This window comes from Oncorhynchus mykiss, chromosome 1 (genome assembly GCF_057628025.1).
Source record: "Oncorhynchus mykiss isolate SJ-2025 chromosome 1, ASM5762802v1, whole genome shotgun sequence".
In the NCBI taxonomy this organism is placed as follows: domain Eukaryota; kingdom Metazoa; phylum Chordata; class Actinopteri; order Salmoniformes; family Salmonidae; genus Oncorhynchus; species Oncorhynchus mykiss.
Genome location: NC_143022.1, coordinates 88,326,557 through 88,346,303, shown reverse-complemented (window position 1 = coordinate 88,346,303; position 19,747 = coordinate 88,326,557). Strand labels below are relative to the sequence as shown.

The following is a 19,747-nucleotide window of genomic DNA, read 5'->3' as shown; positions in this document are numbered from 1 at the left end:
CCGTGAATGGGATCTCTGTGAATGAGGTAACATTACCTTTAAAAACCACAACTTCTATAATTGAATCCCGGCCTGAGTTAAGGTTGTTCCATTGGATGGGATAAATATCTGGAGAAAAGGACAAGGACACAGTAGAGTTGGAGGAGAAGGAGCAGAGACTTACTGGCATTGACAGGGACACTCAGGACGATGCCCAGAGAGATTAATGTGGGGTACGTGATGGCAATGCCAAAGTTCACCAGGATATTGAAAGCTGTGGAGGAGAAAAAGTTAAACTTTACTTATTAACTACAACTATTTCACTCACAGTCAAAAAGAGAAACTAGTCAGCAAGTATAAGGCAACTTTTCAATGCAGCCTATTAACTCAATTCATTGGGTGGGCGGGGGGGGGGGGGGGGTTGCATCAGTCTCCACACTGGTTGAGGGTTGTATCAGTCTCCACACTGGCTGAGGTTTGTATCAGTCTCCACACTGGTTGCAGGTTTGTATCAGTCTCCACACTGGTTGAGGTTTGTATCAGTCTCTACACTGGTTGAGGTTTGCATCAGTCTCTACACCGGTTGAGGGTTGTATCAGTCTCCACACTGGTTGAGGTTTGTATCAGTCTCCACACTGGTTGCAGGTTTGTATCAGTCTCTACACTGGTTGAGGTTTGTATCAGTCTCCACACTGGCTGAGGTTTGTATCAGTCTCCACACTGGCTGAGGTTTGTATCAGTCTCCACACTGGTTGCAGGTTTGTATCAGTCTCTACACTGGTTGAGGTTTGCATCAGTCTCCACACTGGTTGCAGGTTTGTATCAGTCTCTACACTGGTTGCAGGTTTGTATCAGTCTCCACACTGGTTGAGGTTTGTATCAGTCTCTACACTGGTTGAGGTTTGCATCAGTCTCCACACTGGCTGAGGTTTGTATCAGTCTCCACACTGGTTGAGGTTTGTATCAGTCTCCACACTGGCTGAGGTTTGTATCAGTCTCTACACTGGTTGAGGTTTGTATCAGTCTCTACACTGGTTGAGGTTTGCATCAGTCTCTACACTGGTTGCAGGTTTGTATCAGTCTCCACACTGGTTGCAGGTTTGTATCAGTCTCTACACTGGTTGAGGTTTGTATCAGTCTCCACACTGGTTGAGGTTTGTATCAGTCTCCACACTGGCTGAGGTTTGTATCAGTCTCTACACTGGTTGCAGGTTTGTATCAGTCTCCACACTGGCTGAGGGTTGTATCAGTCTCCACACTGGTTGAGGGTTGTATCAGTCTCTACACTGGTTGAGGTTTGTATCAGTCTCCACACTGGTTGAGGTTTGTATCAGTCTCTACACTGGTTGAGGTTTGTATCAGTCTCCACACTGGTTGAGGTTTGTATCAGTCTCCACACTGGTTGAGGTTTGTATCAGTCTCTACACTGGTTGCAGGTTTGTATCAGTCTCTACACCGGTTGAGGGTTGTATCAGTCTCTACACTGGTTGAGGTTTGTATCAGTCTCTACACTGGTTGCAGGTTTGTATCAGTCTCTACACCGGTTGAGGGTTGTATCAGTCTCTACACTGGTTGCAGGTTTGTATCAGTCTCTACACCGGTTGAGGGTTGTATCAGTCTCTACACTGGTTGCAGGTTTGTATCAGTCTCTACACTGGTTGAGGTTTGTATCAGTCTCCACACTGGTTGAGGTTTGTATCAGTCTCTACACTGGTTGAGGTTTGCATCAGTCTCCACACTGGTAGAGGGTTGTATCAGTCTCCACACTGGTTGCAGGTTTGTATCAGTCTCTACACCGGTTGAGGGTTGTATCAGTCTCTACACTGGTTGCAGGTTTGTATCAGTCTCTACACTGGTTGAGGTTTGTATCAGTCTCTACACTGGTTGAGGTTTGTATCAGTCTCTACACTGGTAGAGGGTTGTATCAGTCTCCACACTGGCTGAGGTTTGTATCAGTCTCCACACTGGTTGCAGGTTTGCATCAGTCTCCACACTGGCCGAGGGTTGTATCAGTCTCTACACTGGTTGCAGGTTTGTATCAGTCTCTACACTGGTTGAGGTTTGTATCAGTCTCCACACTGGTTGAGGTTTGCATCAGTCTCTACACCGGTTGAGGGTTGTATCAGTCTCTACACTGGTTGAGGTTTGTATCAGTCTCTACACTGGTAGAGGGTTGTATCAGTCTCTACACTGGTTGAGGTTTGCATCAGTCTCTACACCGGTTGAGGTTTGTATCAGTCTCCACACTGGTTGAGGTTTGTATCAGTCTCCACACTGGTTGAGGTTTGTATCAGTCTCCACACTGGTTGAGGTTTGTATCAGTCTCTACACTGGTTGAGGGTTGTATCAGTCTCCACACTGGTTGAGGTTTGCATCAGTCTCCACACTGGTTGAGGTTTGTATCAGTCTCTACACTGGTAGAGGGTTGTATCAGTCTCCACACTGGTTGAGGGTTGCATCAGTCTCCACACTGGTAGAGGGTTGTATCAGTCTCCACACTGGTTGAGGGTTGTATCAGTCTCCACACTGGTAGAGGGTTGTATCAGTCTCCACACTGGTTGAGGTTTGTATCAGTCTCCACACTGGTTGAGGTTTGTATCAGTCTCCACACTGGTAGAGGGTTGTATCAGTCTCTACACTGGTTGAGGGTTGTATCAGTCTCTACACTGGTTGAGGTTTGCATCAGTCTCCACACTGGTAGAGGGTTTGCATCAGTCTCCACACTGGTTGAGGTTTGTATCAGTCTCCACACTGGTTGAGGTTTGTATCAGTCTCCACACTGGCTGAGGTTTGTATCAGTCTCTACACTGGTTGAGGGTTGTATCAGTCTCTACACTGGTTGAGGTTTGCATCAGTCTCCACACTGGTTGAGGTTTGTATCAGTCTCTACACTGGTTGAGGTTTGTATCAGTCTCTACACTGGTAGAGGGTTGTATCAGTCTCCACACTGGTAGAGGGTTGTACTTCCGGCGCCGACAGAGATGGCCGCCTCGCTTCGCGTTCCTAGGAAACTATGCAGTTTTTTGTTTTTTTACGTGTTATTTCTTACATTAGTACCCCAGGTCATCTTAGGTTTCATTACATACAGTCGAGAAGAACTACTGAATATAAGATCAGCATCAACTCACCATCAGTACGACCAAGAATATGTTTTTCGCGACGCGGATCCTGTGTTCTGCCTTACAAACAGGACAACGGAGTGGATCCTATGCAGCGACCCAAAAAAACGACTCCGAAAGAGAGGGAAACGAGGCGGTCTTCTGGTCAGACTCCGGAGACGGGCACAGCGCGCACCACTCCCTAGCATTCTTCTTGCCAATGTCCAGTCTCTTGACAACAAGGTTGATGAAATCCGAGCAAGGGTAGCATTCCAGAGGGACATCAGAGACTGTAACGTCCTTTGCTTCACTGAAACATGGCTCACTGGAGAGACGCTATCCGAAGCGGTGCAGCCAACGGGTTTCTCCACACATCGCGCAGACAGAAACAAACATCTTTCTGGTAAGAAGAGGGGAGGGGGCGTATGCCTCATGGCCAACGTGACATGGTGTGATGAAAGAAACATACAGGAACTCAAATCCTTCTGTTCACCTGATTTAGAATTCCTCACAATCAAATGTAGACCGCATTATCTACCAAGAGAATTCTCTTCGATTATAATCACAGCCGTATATATCCCCCCCCAAGCAGACACATCGATGGCTCTGAACGAACTTTATTTAACTCTCTGCAAACTGGAAACAATTTATCCGGAGGCTGCATTCATTGTAGCTGGGGATTTTAACAAGGCTAATCTGAAAACAAGACTCCCCAAATTTTATCAGCATATCGATTGCGCAACCAGGGGAGGAAAGACCTTGGACCATTGTTACTCTAACTTCCGCGACGCATATAAGGCCCTGCCCCGCCCCCCTTTCGGAAAAGCTGACCACGACTCCATTTTGTTGATCCCTGCCTACAGACAGAAACTAAAACAAGAGGCTCCCACGCTGAGGTCTGTCCAACGCTGGTCCGACCAAGCTGACTCCACACTCCAAGACTGCTTCCATCACGTGGACTGGGAGATGTTTCGTATTGCGTCAGATAACAACATTGACGAATACGCTGATTCGGTGTGCGAGTTCATTAGAACGTGCGTTGAAGATGTCGTTCCCATAGCAACGATTAAAACATTCCCTAACCAGAAACCGTGGATTGATGGCAGCATTCGTGTGAAACTGAAAGCGCGAACCACTGCTTTTAATCAGGGCAAGGTGTCTGGTAACATGACCGAATACAAACAGTGCAGCTATTCCCTCCGCAAGGCTATCAAACAAGCTAAGCGCCAGTACAGAGACAAAGTAGAATCTCAATTCAACGGCTCAGACACAAGAGGCATGTGGCAGGGTCTACAGTCAATCACGGACTACAGGAAGAAATCCAGCCCAGTCACGGACCAGGATGTCTTGCTCCCAGGCAGACTAAATAACTTTTTTGCCCGCTTTGAGGACAATACAGTGCCACTGACACGGCCTGCAACGAAAACATGCGGTCTCTCCTTCACTGCAGCCAAGGTGAGTAAGACATTTAAACGTGTTAACCCTCGCAAGGCTGCAGGCCCAGACGGCATCCCCAGCCGCGCCCTCAGAGCATGCGCAGACCAGCTGGCCGGTGTGTTTACGGACATATTCAATCAATCCCTATACCAGTCTGCTGTTCCCACATGCTTCAAGAGGGCCACCATTGTTCCTGTTCCCAAGAAAGCTAAGGTAACTGAGCTAAATGACTACCGCCCCGTAGCACTCACATCCGTCATCATGAAGTGCTTTGAGAGACTAGTCAAGGACCATATCACCTCCACCCTACCTGACACCCTAGACCCACTCCAATTTGCTTACCGCCCAAATAGGTCCACAGACGATGCAATCTCAACCACACTGCACACTGCCCTAACCCATCTGGACAAGAGGAATACCTATGTGAGAATGCTGTTCATCGACTACAGCTCGGCATTCAACACCATAGTACCCTCCAAGCTCGTCATCAAGCTCGAGACCCTGGGTCTCGACCCCGCCCTGTGCAACTGGGTACTGGACTTCCTGACGGGCCGCCCCCAGGTGGTGAGGGTAGGCAACAACATCTCCTCCCCGCTGATCCTCAACACTGGGGCCCCACAAGGGTGCGTTCTGAGCCCTCTCCTGTACTCCCTGTTCACCCACGACTGCGTGGCCACGCACGCCTCCAACTCAATCATCAAGTTTGCGGACGACACAACAGTGGTAGGCTTGATTACCAACAACGATGAGACGGCCTACAGGGAGGAGGTGAGGGCCCTCGGAGTGTGGTGTCAGGAAAATAACCTCACACTCAACGTCAACAAAACTAAGGAGATGATTGTGGACTTCAGGAAACAGCAGAGGGAACACCCCCCTATCCACATCGATGGAACAGTAGTGGAGAGGGTAGCAAGTTTTAAGTTCCTCGGCATACACATCACAGACAAACTGAATTGGTCCACTCACACAGACAGCATCGTGAAGAAGGCGCAGCAGCGCCTCTTCAACCTCAGGAGGCTGAAGAAATTCGGCTTGTCACCAAAAGCACTCACAAACTTCTACAGATGCACAATCGAGAGCATCCTGGCGGGCTGTATCACCGCCTGGTATGGCAACTGCACCGCCCTCAACCGTAAGGCTCTCCAGAGGGTAGTGAGGTCTGCACAACGCATCACCGGGGGCAAACTACCTGCCCTCCAGGACACCTACACCACCCGATGTCACAGGAAGGCCATAAAGATCATCAAGGACATCAACCACCCGAGCCACTGCCTGTTCACCCCGCTATCATCCAGAAGGCGAGGTCAGTACAGGTGCATCAAAGCTGGGACCGAGAGACTGAAAAACAGCTTCTATCTCAAGGCCATCAGACTGTTAAACAGCCACCACTAACACTGAGTGGCTGCTGCCAACACACTGACACTGACTCAACTCCAGCCACTTTAATAATGGGAATTGATGGGAAATGATGTAAATATATCACTAGCCACTTTAAACAATGCTACCTTATATAAATGTTACTTACCCTACATTATTCATCTCATATGCATACGTATATACTGTACTCTATATCATCGACGGTATCCTTATGTAATACATGTATCACTAGCCACTTTATACTATACTATGCCACTTTGTTTACATACTCATCTCATTTGTACATACTGTACCCGATACCATCTACTGTATCTTGCCTATGCTGCTCTGTACCATCACTCATTCATATATCCTTATGTACATATTCTTTATCCCCTTACACTGTGTACAAGACAGTAGTTTTGGAATTGTTAGTTAGATTACTTGTTATTACTGCATTGTCGGAACTAGAAGCACAAGCATTTCGCTACACTCGCATTAACATCTGCTAACCATGTGTATGTGACAAATAAAATTTGATTTGATTTGATTTGATCAGTCTCTACACTGGTTGAGGTTTGCATCAGTCTCCACACTGGTAGAGGGTTGTATCAGTCTCCACACTGGTAGAGGTTTGCATCAGTCTCTACACTGGTAGAGGGTTGTATCAGTCTCCACACTGGTAGAGGTTTGCATCAGTCTCTACACTGGTAGAGGGTTGTATCAGTCTCCACACTGGTAGAGGGTTGTATCAGTCTCCACACTGGTTGAGGTTTGCATCAGTCTCTACACTGGTAGAGGGTTGTATCAGTCTCCACACTGGTAGAGGTTTGCATCAGTCTCCACACTGGTAGAGGGTTGTATCAGTCTCCACACTGGTAGAGGGTTGTATCAGTCTCCACACTGGTAGAGGGTTGTATCAGTCTCTACACTGGTTGAGGTTTGCATCAGTCTCCACACTGGTTGAGGTTTGTATCAGTCTCTACACTGGTAGAGGGTTGTATCAGTCTCCACACTGGTAGAGGGTTGTATCAGTCTCCACACTGGTAGAGGGTTGTATCAGTCTCCACACTGGTAGAGGGTTGTATCAGTCTCCACACTGGTAGAGGGTTGTATCAGTCTCTACACTGGTTGAGGTTTGCATCAGTCTCCACACTGGTAGAGGGTTGTATCAGTCTCCACACTGGTAGAGGGTTGTATCAGTCTCTACACTGGTAGAGGGTTGTATCAGTCTCCACACTGGTAGAGGGTTGTATCAGTCTCCACACTGGTAGAGGGTTGTATCAGTCTCCACACTGGTAGAGGGTTGTATCAGTCTCCACACTGGTTGAGGTTTGCATCAGTCTCTACACTGGCTGAGGTTTGTATCAGTCTCTACACTGGTTGAGGTTTGTATCAGTCTCTACACTGGTAGAGGGTTGTATCAGTCTCCACACTGGCTGAGGTTTGCATCAGTCTCCACACTGGTTGAGGTTTTTATCAGTCTCCACACTGGTTGAGGTTTGTATCAGTCTCTACACTGGTAGAGGGTTGCATCAGCCTCCACACTGGTTGAGGTTTGCATCAGCCTCCACACTGAAAGTAATCTCCAGAAGTCAGTGCTTACCAAAGAGCAGGCCTGCTACCCCACAGAGGTATAACCACGGGATGTCCTCAAGAGAACCAAAGTATTCCACATGGGTGAAGTACAGGATGACTGGCACAAAGCTGATGAACACAAAATTAGCCCCACCGACGATGGTCAGAAAGAGCGCTGCCTCCCCAAACTTGGCACTGCCCAGGACCATTTTAAAGAGCACCTGTGGAGAGAGAGAGAGAAAGAGAGAGACAAATAGGATCAAATCAAATTGTATTTGTCACATGCGCCAATTACAACAGGTGTAGAACTTACTGTTAAATGCTTACTTACAAGCCCTTAACCAACAATGCAGTTGAAGAAATAGAGTTAAAAAAACATTTACTAAATAAACTAAAGTTTTAAAAAATTATTAAATCAAAAAAGTAACACAAGAAAATTATATAACAATAATGAGGGTATATATATATTTTTAAGTTTTCCTTTATTTAACTAGGCAAGTCAGTTAAGAACAAATTCTTATTTTCAATGACAGTTGGTTAACTGCCTGTTCAGGACAAGAATGACAGATTTGTACCTTGTCAGCTCGGGGATTTGAACTTGCAACCTTCCGGTTACTAGTCCAACACTCTAACCAATAGGCTACCCTGCTGCCCCATATACAGGGGGTACAGAGTCAATGTGCGGTGGTACAGGTTAGCCGAGGTCATTTGTAAAGTGACTATGCATAGATAATAAACAGCGAGTAGCAGCAGTGTAAAAACAAAGAGGGGACTGTGATCCAGGGGGAGAGGGAAAGGGATAGAGGAGAGTGATAGGATAGAGATAGAGGAGAGTGTAGGTACCGCATACATTCACCCCCTTTTCCGCCCCCCTTAACGAGAACATGCGGGCAGACCAAAGAGAGAGGGAGTACCTGCCAACCGTCTCCCTGGCCTGGCACTCTGCCACCGCTGTCTGTTGAACACATTAGGCCATTGTGACAGCGGGGCAGGAGACACCACAGAGCAGCCATATTATAGAACAGGAGACACCACAGAACAGCCATATTATAGAACAGGAGACACCACAGAACAGCCATATTATAGAACAGGAGACACCACAGAACAGCTATATTATAGAATAGGAGACACCACAGAACAGCTATATTATAGAATAGGAGACACCACATAAAAGCAATATTATAGAATAGGAGACACCACAGAACAGCCATGTTATAGAATAGGAGACACCACAGAACAGCCATATTATAGAATAGGAGATGACACAGAACAGCCATATTATAGAACAGGAGACACCACAGAACAGCCATATTATAGAACAGGAGACACCACAGAACAGCTATATTATAGAATAGGAGACACCACAGAACAGCCATATTATAGAATAGGAGATGACACAGAACAGCCATATTATAGAACAGGAAACACCACAGAACAGCCATATTATAGAATAGGAGACACCACAGAACAGCCATGTTATAGAATAGGAGACACCACAGAACATCCATATTATAGAACAGGAGACACCACAGAACAGCCATATTATAGAATAGGAGACACCACAGAACAGCCATATTATAGAACAGGAGATGACACAGAACAGCCATATATTAGAACAGGAGACACCACAGAACAGCCATATTATAGAACAGGAGACATCACAGAACAGCCATGTTATAGAATAGGAGACACCACAGAACAGCCATATTATAGAACAGGAGATGACACAGAACAGCCATATTATAGAACAGGAGACACCACAGAACAGCCATATTATAGAACAGGAGACACCACAGAACAGCCATGTTATAGAATAGGAGACACCACAGAACAGCCATATTATAGAACAGGAGATGACACAGAACAGCCATATTATAGAACAGGAGACACCACAGAACAGCCATATTATAGAACAGGAGATGACACAGAACAGCCATAATATAGAACAGGAGACACCACAGAGCAGCCATATTATATACCCATCAATCCCTCTTTGTGTCTGTCTGTCCACCACAGGCAGTCACCAGTGTTTCCCAAACTAAGGGGTGCACGTTTTGGTTGTTGCCCTAGCACTACACATAATAATCAAATCTTGATGATGAGTTCACTTCAAATAATCAAATCTTGATGATGAGTTCATTTTTTGAATCAGCTGTGTAGTTCTAGGGAAATGTGTTTTTGGCTGATCTGTCTGTCTGTCTGTCTGTCTGTCTGTCTGTCTCTCTCTCTCTGTCTGTCTGTCTGTCTGTCTGTCTGTCTGTCTGTCTGTCTGTCTGTCTGTCAGCCTGTCAGCCTGTCAGCCTGCTTTCCTGCCTGCCTGCCTGCCTGCCTGCCTGAAGAATCTATAAGAATCTGCCTGTCACAGTCTGAACATCTGCAGGTCTATCAAATTAAACACCAAATTACGGCCCGTTTAGCCCAGCCCAGATGTTTTAGAATGCTTCATAGTATTTCATAATATCTAATCTAGTCTCCTGTTACCTGATTATATAAGGAACAAATCTAAGGAGACTCACGAGCCTGTCCCTGTATGCACAAAGACTCCTTACATGAGACCTAACGTTGCTCCTAAACTGTATCTCATAAAGGAGGATGTTTGGGTGATTTATTGTTTGAAACCTTTTGAGGACATCTTCATCTCACTGAAGGAGAAAATAAAAATGGAGACACATAAAAGGTCTCAGAACTGACACACCCCCTTCCAATCACAAAGAATAACCATGTATTCATTCCTTTCAACCACAAAGAATAACCATGTATGCATTCCTTTCAACCACAAAAAATAACCATGTATTCATTCCTTCCAACCACAAAAAATAACAATGTATTCATTCCTTTCAACCACAAAGAATAACCATGTATTCATTCCTTCCAACCACAAATAATAACCATGTATTCATTCCTTTCAACCACAAAAAAATAACCATGTATTCATTCCTTTCAACCACAAAGAATAACCATGTATTAATTCCTTTCAAACACAAAAAAATAACAATGTATTCATTCCTTTCAACCACAAAAAATAACCATGTATTCATTCCTTTCAACCACAAAGAATAACCATGTATTCATTCCTTTCAACCACAAAAAAATAACAATGTATTCATTCCTTTCAACCACAAAAAATAACCATGTATTATTTCCTTTCAAACACAAAAAATAACAATGTATTCATTCCTTTCAACCACAAAGAATAACCATGTATTCATTCCTTTCAACCACAAAGAATAACCATGTATTCATTCCTTTCAACCACAAAAAATAACCATGTATTCTTTCCTTTCAAACACAAAAAATAACAATGTATTCATTCCTTTCAAACACAAAAAATAACCATGTATTCATTCCTTTCAACCACAAAAAATAACAATGTATTCTTTCCTTTCAACCACAAAGAATAACCATGTATTCATTCCTTTCAACCACAAAAAATAACCATGTATTCTTTCCTTTCAAACACAAAAAATAACAATGTATTCATTCCTTTCAAACACAAAAAATAACCATGTATTCATTCCTTTCAAACACAAAAAATAACCATGTATTCATTCCTTTCAACCACAAAGAATAACCATGTATTCATTCCTTTCAACCACAAAGAATAACCATGTATTCATTCCTTTCAACCACAAAAAATAACCATGTATTCATTCCTTTCAACCACAAAGAATAACCATGTATTCATTCCTTTCAACCACAAAAAATAACAATGTATTCTTTCCTTTCAACCACAAAGAATAACCATGTATTCATTCCTTTCAACCACAAAAAATAACCATGTATTCTTTCCTTTCAAACACAAAAAATAACAATGTATTCATTCCTTTCAACCTCAAAGAATAACCATGTATTCATTCCTTTCAACCACAAAAAATAACAATGTATTCATTCCTTTCAACCACAAAGAATAACCATGTATTCATTCCTTTCAACCACAAAAAATAACAATGTATTCTTTCCTTTCAAACACAAAAAATAACAATGTATTCATTCCTTTCAACCACAAAGAATAACAATGTATTCATTCCTTTCAACCACAAAGAATAACCATGTATTCATTCCTTTCAACCACAAAGAATAACCATGTATTCATTCCTTTCAACCACAAAGAATAACCATGTATTCATTCCTTTCAACCACAAAGAATAACCATGTATTCATTCCTTTCAACCACAAAGAATAACCATGTATTCATTCCTTTCAACCACAAAGAATAACCATGTATTAATTCCTATCAACCACAAAGAATAACAATGTATTCATTCCTTTCAACCACAAAGAATAACCATGTATTCATTCCTTTCAACCACAAAGAATAACCATGTATTCATTCCTTTCAACCACAAAGAATAACCATGTATTCATTCCTTTCAACCACAAAGAATAACCACGTATTCATTCCTTTCAACCACAAAGAATGAGGTGTTCCTTTGATTCTGTCTTTTTAGAGAAGACTGTACCATGTCTCACAGTTAAGCAAACAAATGTGTCCTGTGTGTGAGAATGTGTGTGTGTTTGCGTGTTTGTTCATAGAGTAGAGAAGTACCTTGTAGAGTGCAGACATAGAAGCGGAGGCCACAACGAAGGTGATCCCCATGACAGAGTGGCTGTGGAAACCGTCAGCGTACGTCATCATCACGATGCCAGCGATGGCAAAGATGGCCGCCACGATCTGCACAGGGAAAGGTGGAGAGGACATATTACAATATATACCACTTAGCAGGTTTTTTTAAGGAGTGGGGCACTGCTTACATTATATTGGACAAGATAGTGTAGAAGGAGGAAGGGGAGGGTTGAACCGGGATTCTTTCACTTTGAATTCAAGCTGGATTTATTCATAGTGTGAAAGTACAAGTATCTCACCTGCAGTTCAATCTACCATAAATACATTTTACTGCTTAGAAAGAAGAGTCACTGTTGACTTGACACACCAGGATCCACTTCTGATGTACTTTTATACTGGTCTGAGATCAGATCATCAAACAGTAAGTACTGAATGTGTCCCAAATGGCACCCATGGGCCCTGGTCACAAGTAGTGCACTATAAAGGGAATATGGTGTAATTTGGGACACATCCTAAGACAGGTAGTAAAACCTGGAGCAGCTTTGGGCCCAGCCAGGGTGGTAAGTTACTGTCAGAGACCTTACAGTAGCACTGAAGAGATTCACACCCCAATGGCCTTGTGTGTGTGTGTGTGTCAGAGTGACAGAGTTTGTGTTTGTGCGTGTGTATATGTTTGTCCCTGACTTTCACTTTCCCCTCCCTTTCCTCCAGCTGTTCCCTCTTCCTTTCCTCCAGCCGTTCCCTCTTCCTTTCTTCCAGCCGTTCCCTCTTCCTTTCCTCCAGCCGTTCCCTCTTCCTTTCCTCCAGCCGTTCCCTCTTCCTTTCCTCCAGCTGTTCCCTCTTCCTTTCCTCCAGCCGTTCCCTCTTCCTTTCCTCCAGCCGTTCCCTCTTCCTTTCCTCCAGACGTTCCCTCTTCCTTTCCTCCAGCCGTTCCCTCTTCCTTTCCTCCAGCCGTTCCCCCTCCCTTTCCTCCAGCCGTTCCCTCTCCCTTTCCTCCAGCCGTTCCCTCTTCCTTTCCTCCAGCTGTTCCCTCTTCCTTTCCTCCAGTCGTTCCCTCTTCCTTTCCTCCAGTCGTTCCCTCTTCCTTTCCTCCAGCTGTTCCCTCTTCCTTTCCTCCAGCCATTCCGCCTCCCTTTCCTCCAGCCGTCCCCTCTTCCTTTCCTCCAGCCATTCCCCCTCCCTTTCCTCCAGCCGTTCCCTCTTCCTTTCCTCCAGCTGTTCCCTCTTCCTTTCCTCCAGCCATTCCCCCTACCTTTCTTCCAGCCATTCCCCCTCCCTTTCCTCCAGCCGTTCCCCCTCCCTTTCCTCCAGCCGTTCCCTCTTCCTTTCCTCCAGCCGTTCCCTCTTCCTTTCCTCCAGCTGTTCCCTCTTCCTTTCCTCCAGCCATTCCCCCTCCCTTTCCTCCAGCCGTTCCCTCTTCCTTTCCTCCAGCTGTTCCCTCTTCCTTTCCTCCAGCCATTCCCTCTTCCTTTCCTCCAGCCATTCCCTCTTCCTTTCCTCCAGCTGTTCCCTCTTCCTTTCCTCCAGCCGTTCCCTCTTCCTTTCCTCCAGCCGTTCCCTCCCACAGTAATATCTGTTACTGGTGTAATGGTGAACACAATGCAAAGACACACACAACCACAAACACAGTCATGATAATCATATACTATCTGGTCCAGGGCCCAGTGCTTTCCAATCAGCAAAGACAGTCTCCCATACAGGAAAGGATTGATGGCTGTGTGTGTGTGTGTGTGTGTCTGTGTGTGTGTGTGTGTGTGTGTGTCTGTGTGTGTGTGTGTGTGTGTGTCTGTGTGTGTGTGTGTGTGTGTGTGTGTGTGTGTCTGTGTGTGTCTGTGTGTGTGTGTGTGTGTGTGTGTCTGTGTGTGTGTCTGTGTGTGTGTCTGTGTGTGTGTGTCTGTGTGTGTGTGTGTGTGTGTGTAATGAATAGGGACTTGGCTTGGGCCAGCAGAGTGGATTAGCACTGCATTAGAGAGGTGTCAGGAAGATAAACAACCCATGTGGTTATGCCCGGTGCTTCATTTGTAAATCGGGAAATGCCGGAACAAAAAGTGAGCATTAGAGTGAGGTACCGGAACGAATATTTTTTTGTTTTTAAAGGTGCCAGATCCTGTTTTGGCAGGATGTGGCCCAAATTAAGCACTGCTTACACCTGGACAGAGCCAAGGGGTACAATGGGTTAACCCCCCCACCTCTCTCTCTCTCTCTCTCTCTCTCTCTCTCACCCTCTTTCTCTCTCTCTCACTCTTTCTGCAGTGCAGGCTGCCTGCCTTTCAGTCACCTCTCTAGCTACATAAAAAATAGAATGACCTGCCAGGTCAACCCATTACACAACGTTGACTTGAATGGGGATGTCCATTCTCTAGAAACGCCAGCTATGTCAGTCACATAGAAATAAAAATGACTAGGGACAACGCGCCTCATACCATGGCAATTTGACTGGGAGACCCATGGGTATACTCAATATGGCTGACATGGTAATTCTATTCAGGGGTGCACCTTTCAGTTTCTTTCTCCATTCGGATAAACACCCCAAACAGCCTAGCCAACCTACCCAGTGAAAGTTGCGCCCCTGATGATATTCTATGGTCAGTTACCTCTCTACAGAGATTTGTTTCTCTGAGAAAGCCTGCTGCTTTGCTGCTTGGTTTCCTGGGACACGGACCCCTCAGTGATTGGACACGGCAATTTGTTTTCCTTTCTCACACACTGCTGTGTCAGCAAACCCAATGTCAGGGAATGGGGAAATGGACCAAGACTGGGTCTGGGCTCTGCTGAGGCAGTCTGTCACTCCCACCACTCCACCACAACACCAGGCCACACTCGCAGAAGACCTTTCTCACCCCAAGGGTCTTTCCTAGATCAATAAAGGTTAAATGAAAAGACAAAACCCCAGCTGAGAAATGTATGTGTGACTGATTGGTTTAGAACCTGGGTGGGTCTCATGTGCCACAAGGGAGACTGTGCTAGCTCGCTGAGCTAAAGCCTAGGCAATGTTACTCTCACACCTCTCCATAACAACATAAAACTACAGGAGAGAGATACAGGACTCTGAGATACCTGCATATCTCTGAGTATATTGTAACTGCCAAAATAAAGGAAATACTTGAGTACATGAGGGATACAAAGTGTATTGAAAGCAGGTGCTTCAACCCAGGTGTGGTTCCTGAGTTAATTAAGCATCATGTTTAGGGCCATTATTTTGTCTACCATGGCTATGCCCCCCCCCCCCCCCAATAGGATGACAATGCCCCCATCCACAGCGCGCGAGTGGTCACTGAATGGTGAACATGAAAACGATGTAGACCATATGCCGTGGCCTGGTCTTAGCCACCAGATCTCATCCCAAATGAACACTTACGGGAGATTCTGGAGCAGGCGCCTGAGACAGCGTTTATACAAGTTTCTCGTGGAGGAATGGTGTCACATCCCTCCAATAGAGTTCCAGACAATTGTAGAATCTATGCCAAGGCACATTAAAGCTGTTCTGGCTCATGGTGGCCCCACACCCTATTAAGACTCTTTATGTTGGTGTTTCCTTTATTTTGGCAGTTAACTGTACATTTTTTAAAATATATTTATCCTTTATTTAACTAGGCAAGTCAGTTAAGAATAAATTCTTATTTTCAATGACGGCCTAGGAACAGTGTGTGTTCAGGGGCAGAACGACAGATTTGTACCTTGCAGCTCGGGGGTTTGACCTTGCAACCTTCCGGTTACTAGTCCAACTCTCTAACCACTAGGCTACCCTGCCGCCCCCTCCCGCCCACATGAATTGCATTGGGAAAGTATTCAGATCTCTTGACTTTTTCCACATTTTGTTACGTTACAGCCTTGTTCTAAAATAGATTAAATGTTTTTTTGCAATGCAATAATTAACCATGTCTATGTGTAGATTAGAATAAAGGCTGTAACACAACAAAATGTAACATAAGTCAAGGGGTATGAATACTTTCTGAATACACTGTAGGTACAGTATGGGAGAAATGCCATCCCTTATATACCATTCTCCTACTGACAGCTATCCACCCACCTCACCCATGAAATAGCCCAAGCTAAGTACCAGAACACTGTCATACTTCAAAGGGATGATTGGACTCTCCCCAGCCTCTCCCCCTCGTATCCTCTCCCCTTCTCTCTTCATTTTCATATGAAGGAAAGCCCATCCAAGATCCTCCGCATTACTGCAGACATCAAAACACTGCAATACCCATCAACAGTCAGAGAGAGAGAGAGTAAGAGAGAGAGAGAGAGAGAGAGAGAGAGAGAGAGTAAGAGAGAGAGACAGAGAGAGAGAATTAGAGGGAGAGAGAAAGAGAGAAAGAGAGACAGAGAGAGAGAGAGAGAGAGAATTAGAGGGAGAGAGAGAGAGAGAGAGAGAGAGAGAGAGAGACAGGAGTCATAGGGGAGAGATGGGGGAGAGAGAGAGAGAGAGAGAGAGAGAGAGAGAGAGAGAGAGAGAGAGAGAGAGATAGAGATAGAGAGAGAGGAGACATGGGGGAGAGAGAGGAAGAGAAAGATGGAGAGAGAGAGAGAGAGAGAGAGAGAGAGAGAGAGATAGAGAGAGAGGAGACATGGGGGAGAGAGAGGAAGAGAAAGATGGGGAGAGAGAGAGAGGGAGAAAAATGTGAGAAAGTGCAAGGGAGCATGAGACAGAGAGAAAGATAGAAAGAGAGAGAGAGAGAGAGAGAGAGAGAGAGAGAGAGAGAGAGACAGGAGTCATAGGGGAGAGATGGGGGAGAGAAAGATGGGGAGAGAGAGAGAGAAAGAGAGAGAGAGAGAGAGAGAGAGAGAGAGAGAGAGATAGAGAGAGAGGAGACATGGGGGAGAGAGAGGAAGAGAAAGATGGAGAGAGAGAGAGAGAGAGAGAGAGAGAGAGAGAGATAGAGAGAGAGGAGACATGGGGGAGAGAGAGGAAGAGAAAGATGGGGAGAGAGAGAGAGAGAGGGAGAAAAATGTGAGAAAGTGCAAGGGAGCATGAGACAGAGAGAAAGATAGAAAGAGAGAGAGAGAGAGAGAGAGAGAGAGAGAGAGAGAGAGAGAGAGAAAGAGAGAGAGAGAGAAAGAAAGAAATGGGAGGATTACTCAGAGCTTTCATCACAGATGGGGGTAGTGAGGGATAATGACAGGAGGGAGAGAGAGAGAGAGACATTCCGATTAGGTGTTTTCCTTCCAGATCTTCCCTCCAGTTATTCACACAAACAGTACATACACACATTCATTCATTTATCCGGATTAGTCACAGTGAGATCAAACATATTTTGCAAGAGAGACCTGAACTTCTATTTATAAAGTCTCAGAATACATATAAGAGGGCTGATCTAGGATCAGTTTGACCTTTGAGATCATGATGAATATGATTATATGGCCAGGGGGACCTGATGCTGAATCAGTCTTTCTACTCTGAATACGTGGACTGCCTGGGACCTAGTAGGGAGTTTTAAATGTAGACTACAGGTTCATCAAGACAGAGGTCTGTGTGGGACATCATGTTTGGTACCGTGACTTTTTGTCTGGGCTGCTTCATGAGTTTGAGCCACTCCTGCCAGATTGCATACTGCAATACCACTATTATACAATAATAGACCGCGCCACACACTTCTCTGTCGGGTCCCGATGGCGGCCCGGGAACCCCGCTCTGCATCAAGACTCCTTCCTGTCTTCTCCATCTCTCTGAGAGGTAACAGTTTCAGTTCAGAAGATCATATATAAATCATGTCATTACAAGGACACACTTCAGTTTCCACATGAGGCTTTTCAGTACCACTGCAGAGAGAAGGGAACTCTCAGCCAGCCAGGACATCCTTAGCTTGGTTCTACAGTGGCTTGCGAAAGTATTCACCCCCCTTGGCATTTTTCCTATTTTGTTGCCTTACAACCTGGAAGGAAAATTGATTTTTGGGGTGTTTGTATAATTTGAAACACAACATGCCTACCACTTTGAAGATGTAAAATATGTTTTATTGTGAATCAAACAAGAAATAAGACAATAAAACAGAAAACTTGAGCATGCATAACTTTTCACCCCCCAAAGTAGAGCCACCTTTTGCAGCAATTACAGCTGCAAGTATCTTGGGGTGTGTCTCTATAAGCTTGGCACATATAGCCACTGGGATTTTTGCCCATTCTTCAAGGCAAAACTTCTCCTGCTCCTTCAAGTTGGATGGTTTCCGCTGGTGTACAACAATCTTTAAGTCATACCACAGGTTCTCAATTGGATTGAGGTCTGGGCTTTGACGAGGCCATTCCAAGACATTTATATGTTTCCCCTTAAACCACTCGAGTGTTGCTTTAGCAGTATGTTTAGGTTCATTGTCCTGCTGGAAGGTGAACCTCCGTCCCAGTCTCAAATCTCTGGAAAACTGAAACAGGTTTCCCTCAAGAATTTCCCTTTATTTAGCACCATCCATCATTCCTTCAATTCTGACCAGTTTCACATTCCCTGCCGATGAAAAACATCCCTACTGCATGATGCTGCCAACACCTTGAATCACTGTGGGGATGGTATACTCGGGGTGATGAGAGGTGTTGGGTTTGCACCAGACATAGCGTTTTCCTTGATGGCTAAAAAGCTCAATTCTAGTCTCATCTGACCAGAGTACCTTCTTCCATTTGTTTGGGGAGCCTCCCACATGCCATTTGGCAAACACCAAACGTGTTTGCTTATTTTTTTCTTTAAGCAATGGCTTTTTTTCTGGCCACTCTTAGTTGAATTAATGGTGCTCTGTGTGATGTTCAAAGTTTCTGATATTTTTTTATAACACAACCCTGATCTGTACTTCTCCACAACTTTGTCCCTGACCTATTTGGAGAGCTCCTTGGTCTTCATAGTGCCGCTTGCTTGGTGGTGCCCCTTGCTTAGTGGTGTTGCAGACTCTGGACCTTATTATAGGTGGACTTGATTGAACTAATTATGTGACTTCAGAAGGTAATTGGTTGCACCAGATCTTATTTAGGGGCTTCGTAGCATTTTCATATACTTTTTTTAAACAAGTATTTTTTTCCATTTCACTTCACCAATTTGGACTATTATGTGTATGTCCATTACAGGAAATCCAAATCAAAATCTATTTATTTAAATTACAGGTTGTAATGCAACAAAATAGGAAAAATGCCAAAGGGGGTGAATACTTTTGCAAGGAACTGTATCCAGCAACTTACTTATAGCTACTTTTCAGAATACCTTTGGTGCTGCAAGGTACATTGTTAATTTGACAAACTTTCTCCCAGGGTGATGCCGAGGTCCAAGTTCATTAACAATTATCTAACAATGACCCTTAATGAACTATCCCCCAGCCCTGACGGAGCAGTTACATTTGCTTGAAAGCCAAATGTTTTTTCTGCACTGCAGTACAGGTTATCTTCTGAATGCCCACAACATGATTGAGTTTACCTGGCTTAACAGAATAGTCTCAAAACAGTATTTTAAAATACTTAAAATAGTATTTGAACCCAGGTCTGCTCTCCACGCCCTCAACTCTTCTGAACCCAGGTCAGTTCTCCATGCCCTCAACTCTTCTGAACCCATTCAGTTCTCCATGCCCTCTACTCTTCTGAACCCAGGTCAGTTCCCCACGCCCCCCTCAACTCTTCTGAACCCAGATCAGTTCTCCATGCCCTCAACTCTTCTGAACCCAGGTCAGTTCCCCATGCCCTCAACTCTTCTGAACCCAGGTCAGTTCCCCATGCCCTCAACTCTTCTGAACCCAGGTCTGCTCTCCATGCCCTCAACTCTTCT

At 44.9% G+C, this 19,747-nt stretch overlaps 1 protein-coding gene across 4 annotated transcripts in view; it reads right to left on the bottom strand.

Annotated features, from left to right (window-relative positions):
* Positions 1-19,747, bottom strand: part of LOC110531368 (solute carrier family 35 member F3) — a 211,658-nt gene that overhangs the window by 4,618 nt on the left and 187,293 nt on the right. For all 4 annotated transcript variants that reach the window (XR_016497766.1, XR_016497767.1, XM_090243282.1 and 1 more), the window contains 3 exons: positions 11,995-12,120; positions 7,477-7,669; positions 164-253 (listed from right to left, as the gene is read on the bottom strand). Coding sequence is in view for 2 of the 4 variants with exons in the window: in XM_090243282.1 (XP_090099408.1) it covers positions 164-253; positions 7,477-7,669; positions 11,995-12,120 (409 nt within the window). In the remaining 2 variants the exon portion in view is untranslated. The remainder of the gene's footprint in view (positions 1-163; positions 254-7,476; positions 7,670-11,994; positions 12,121-19,747) is intronic.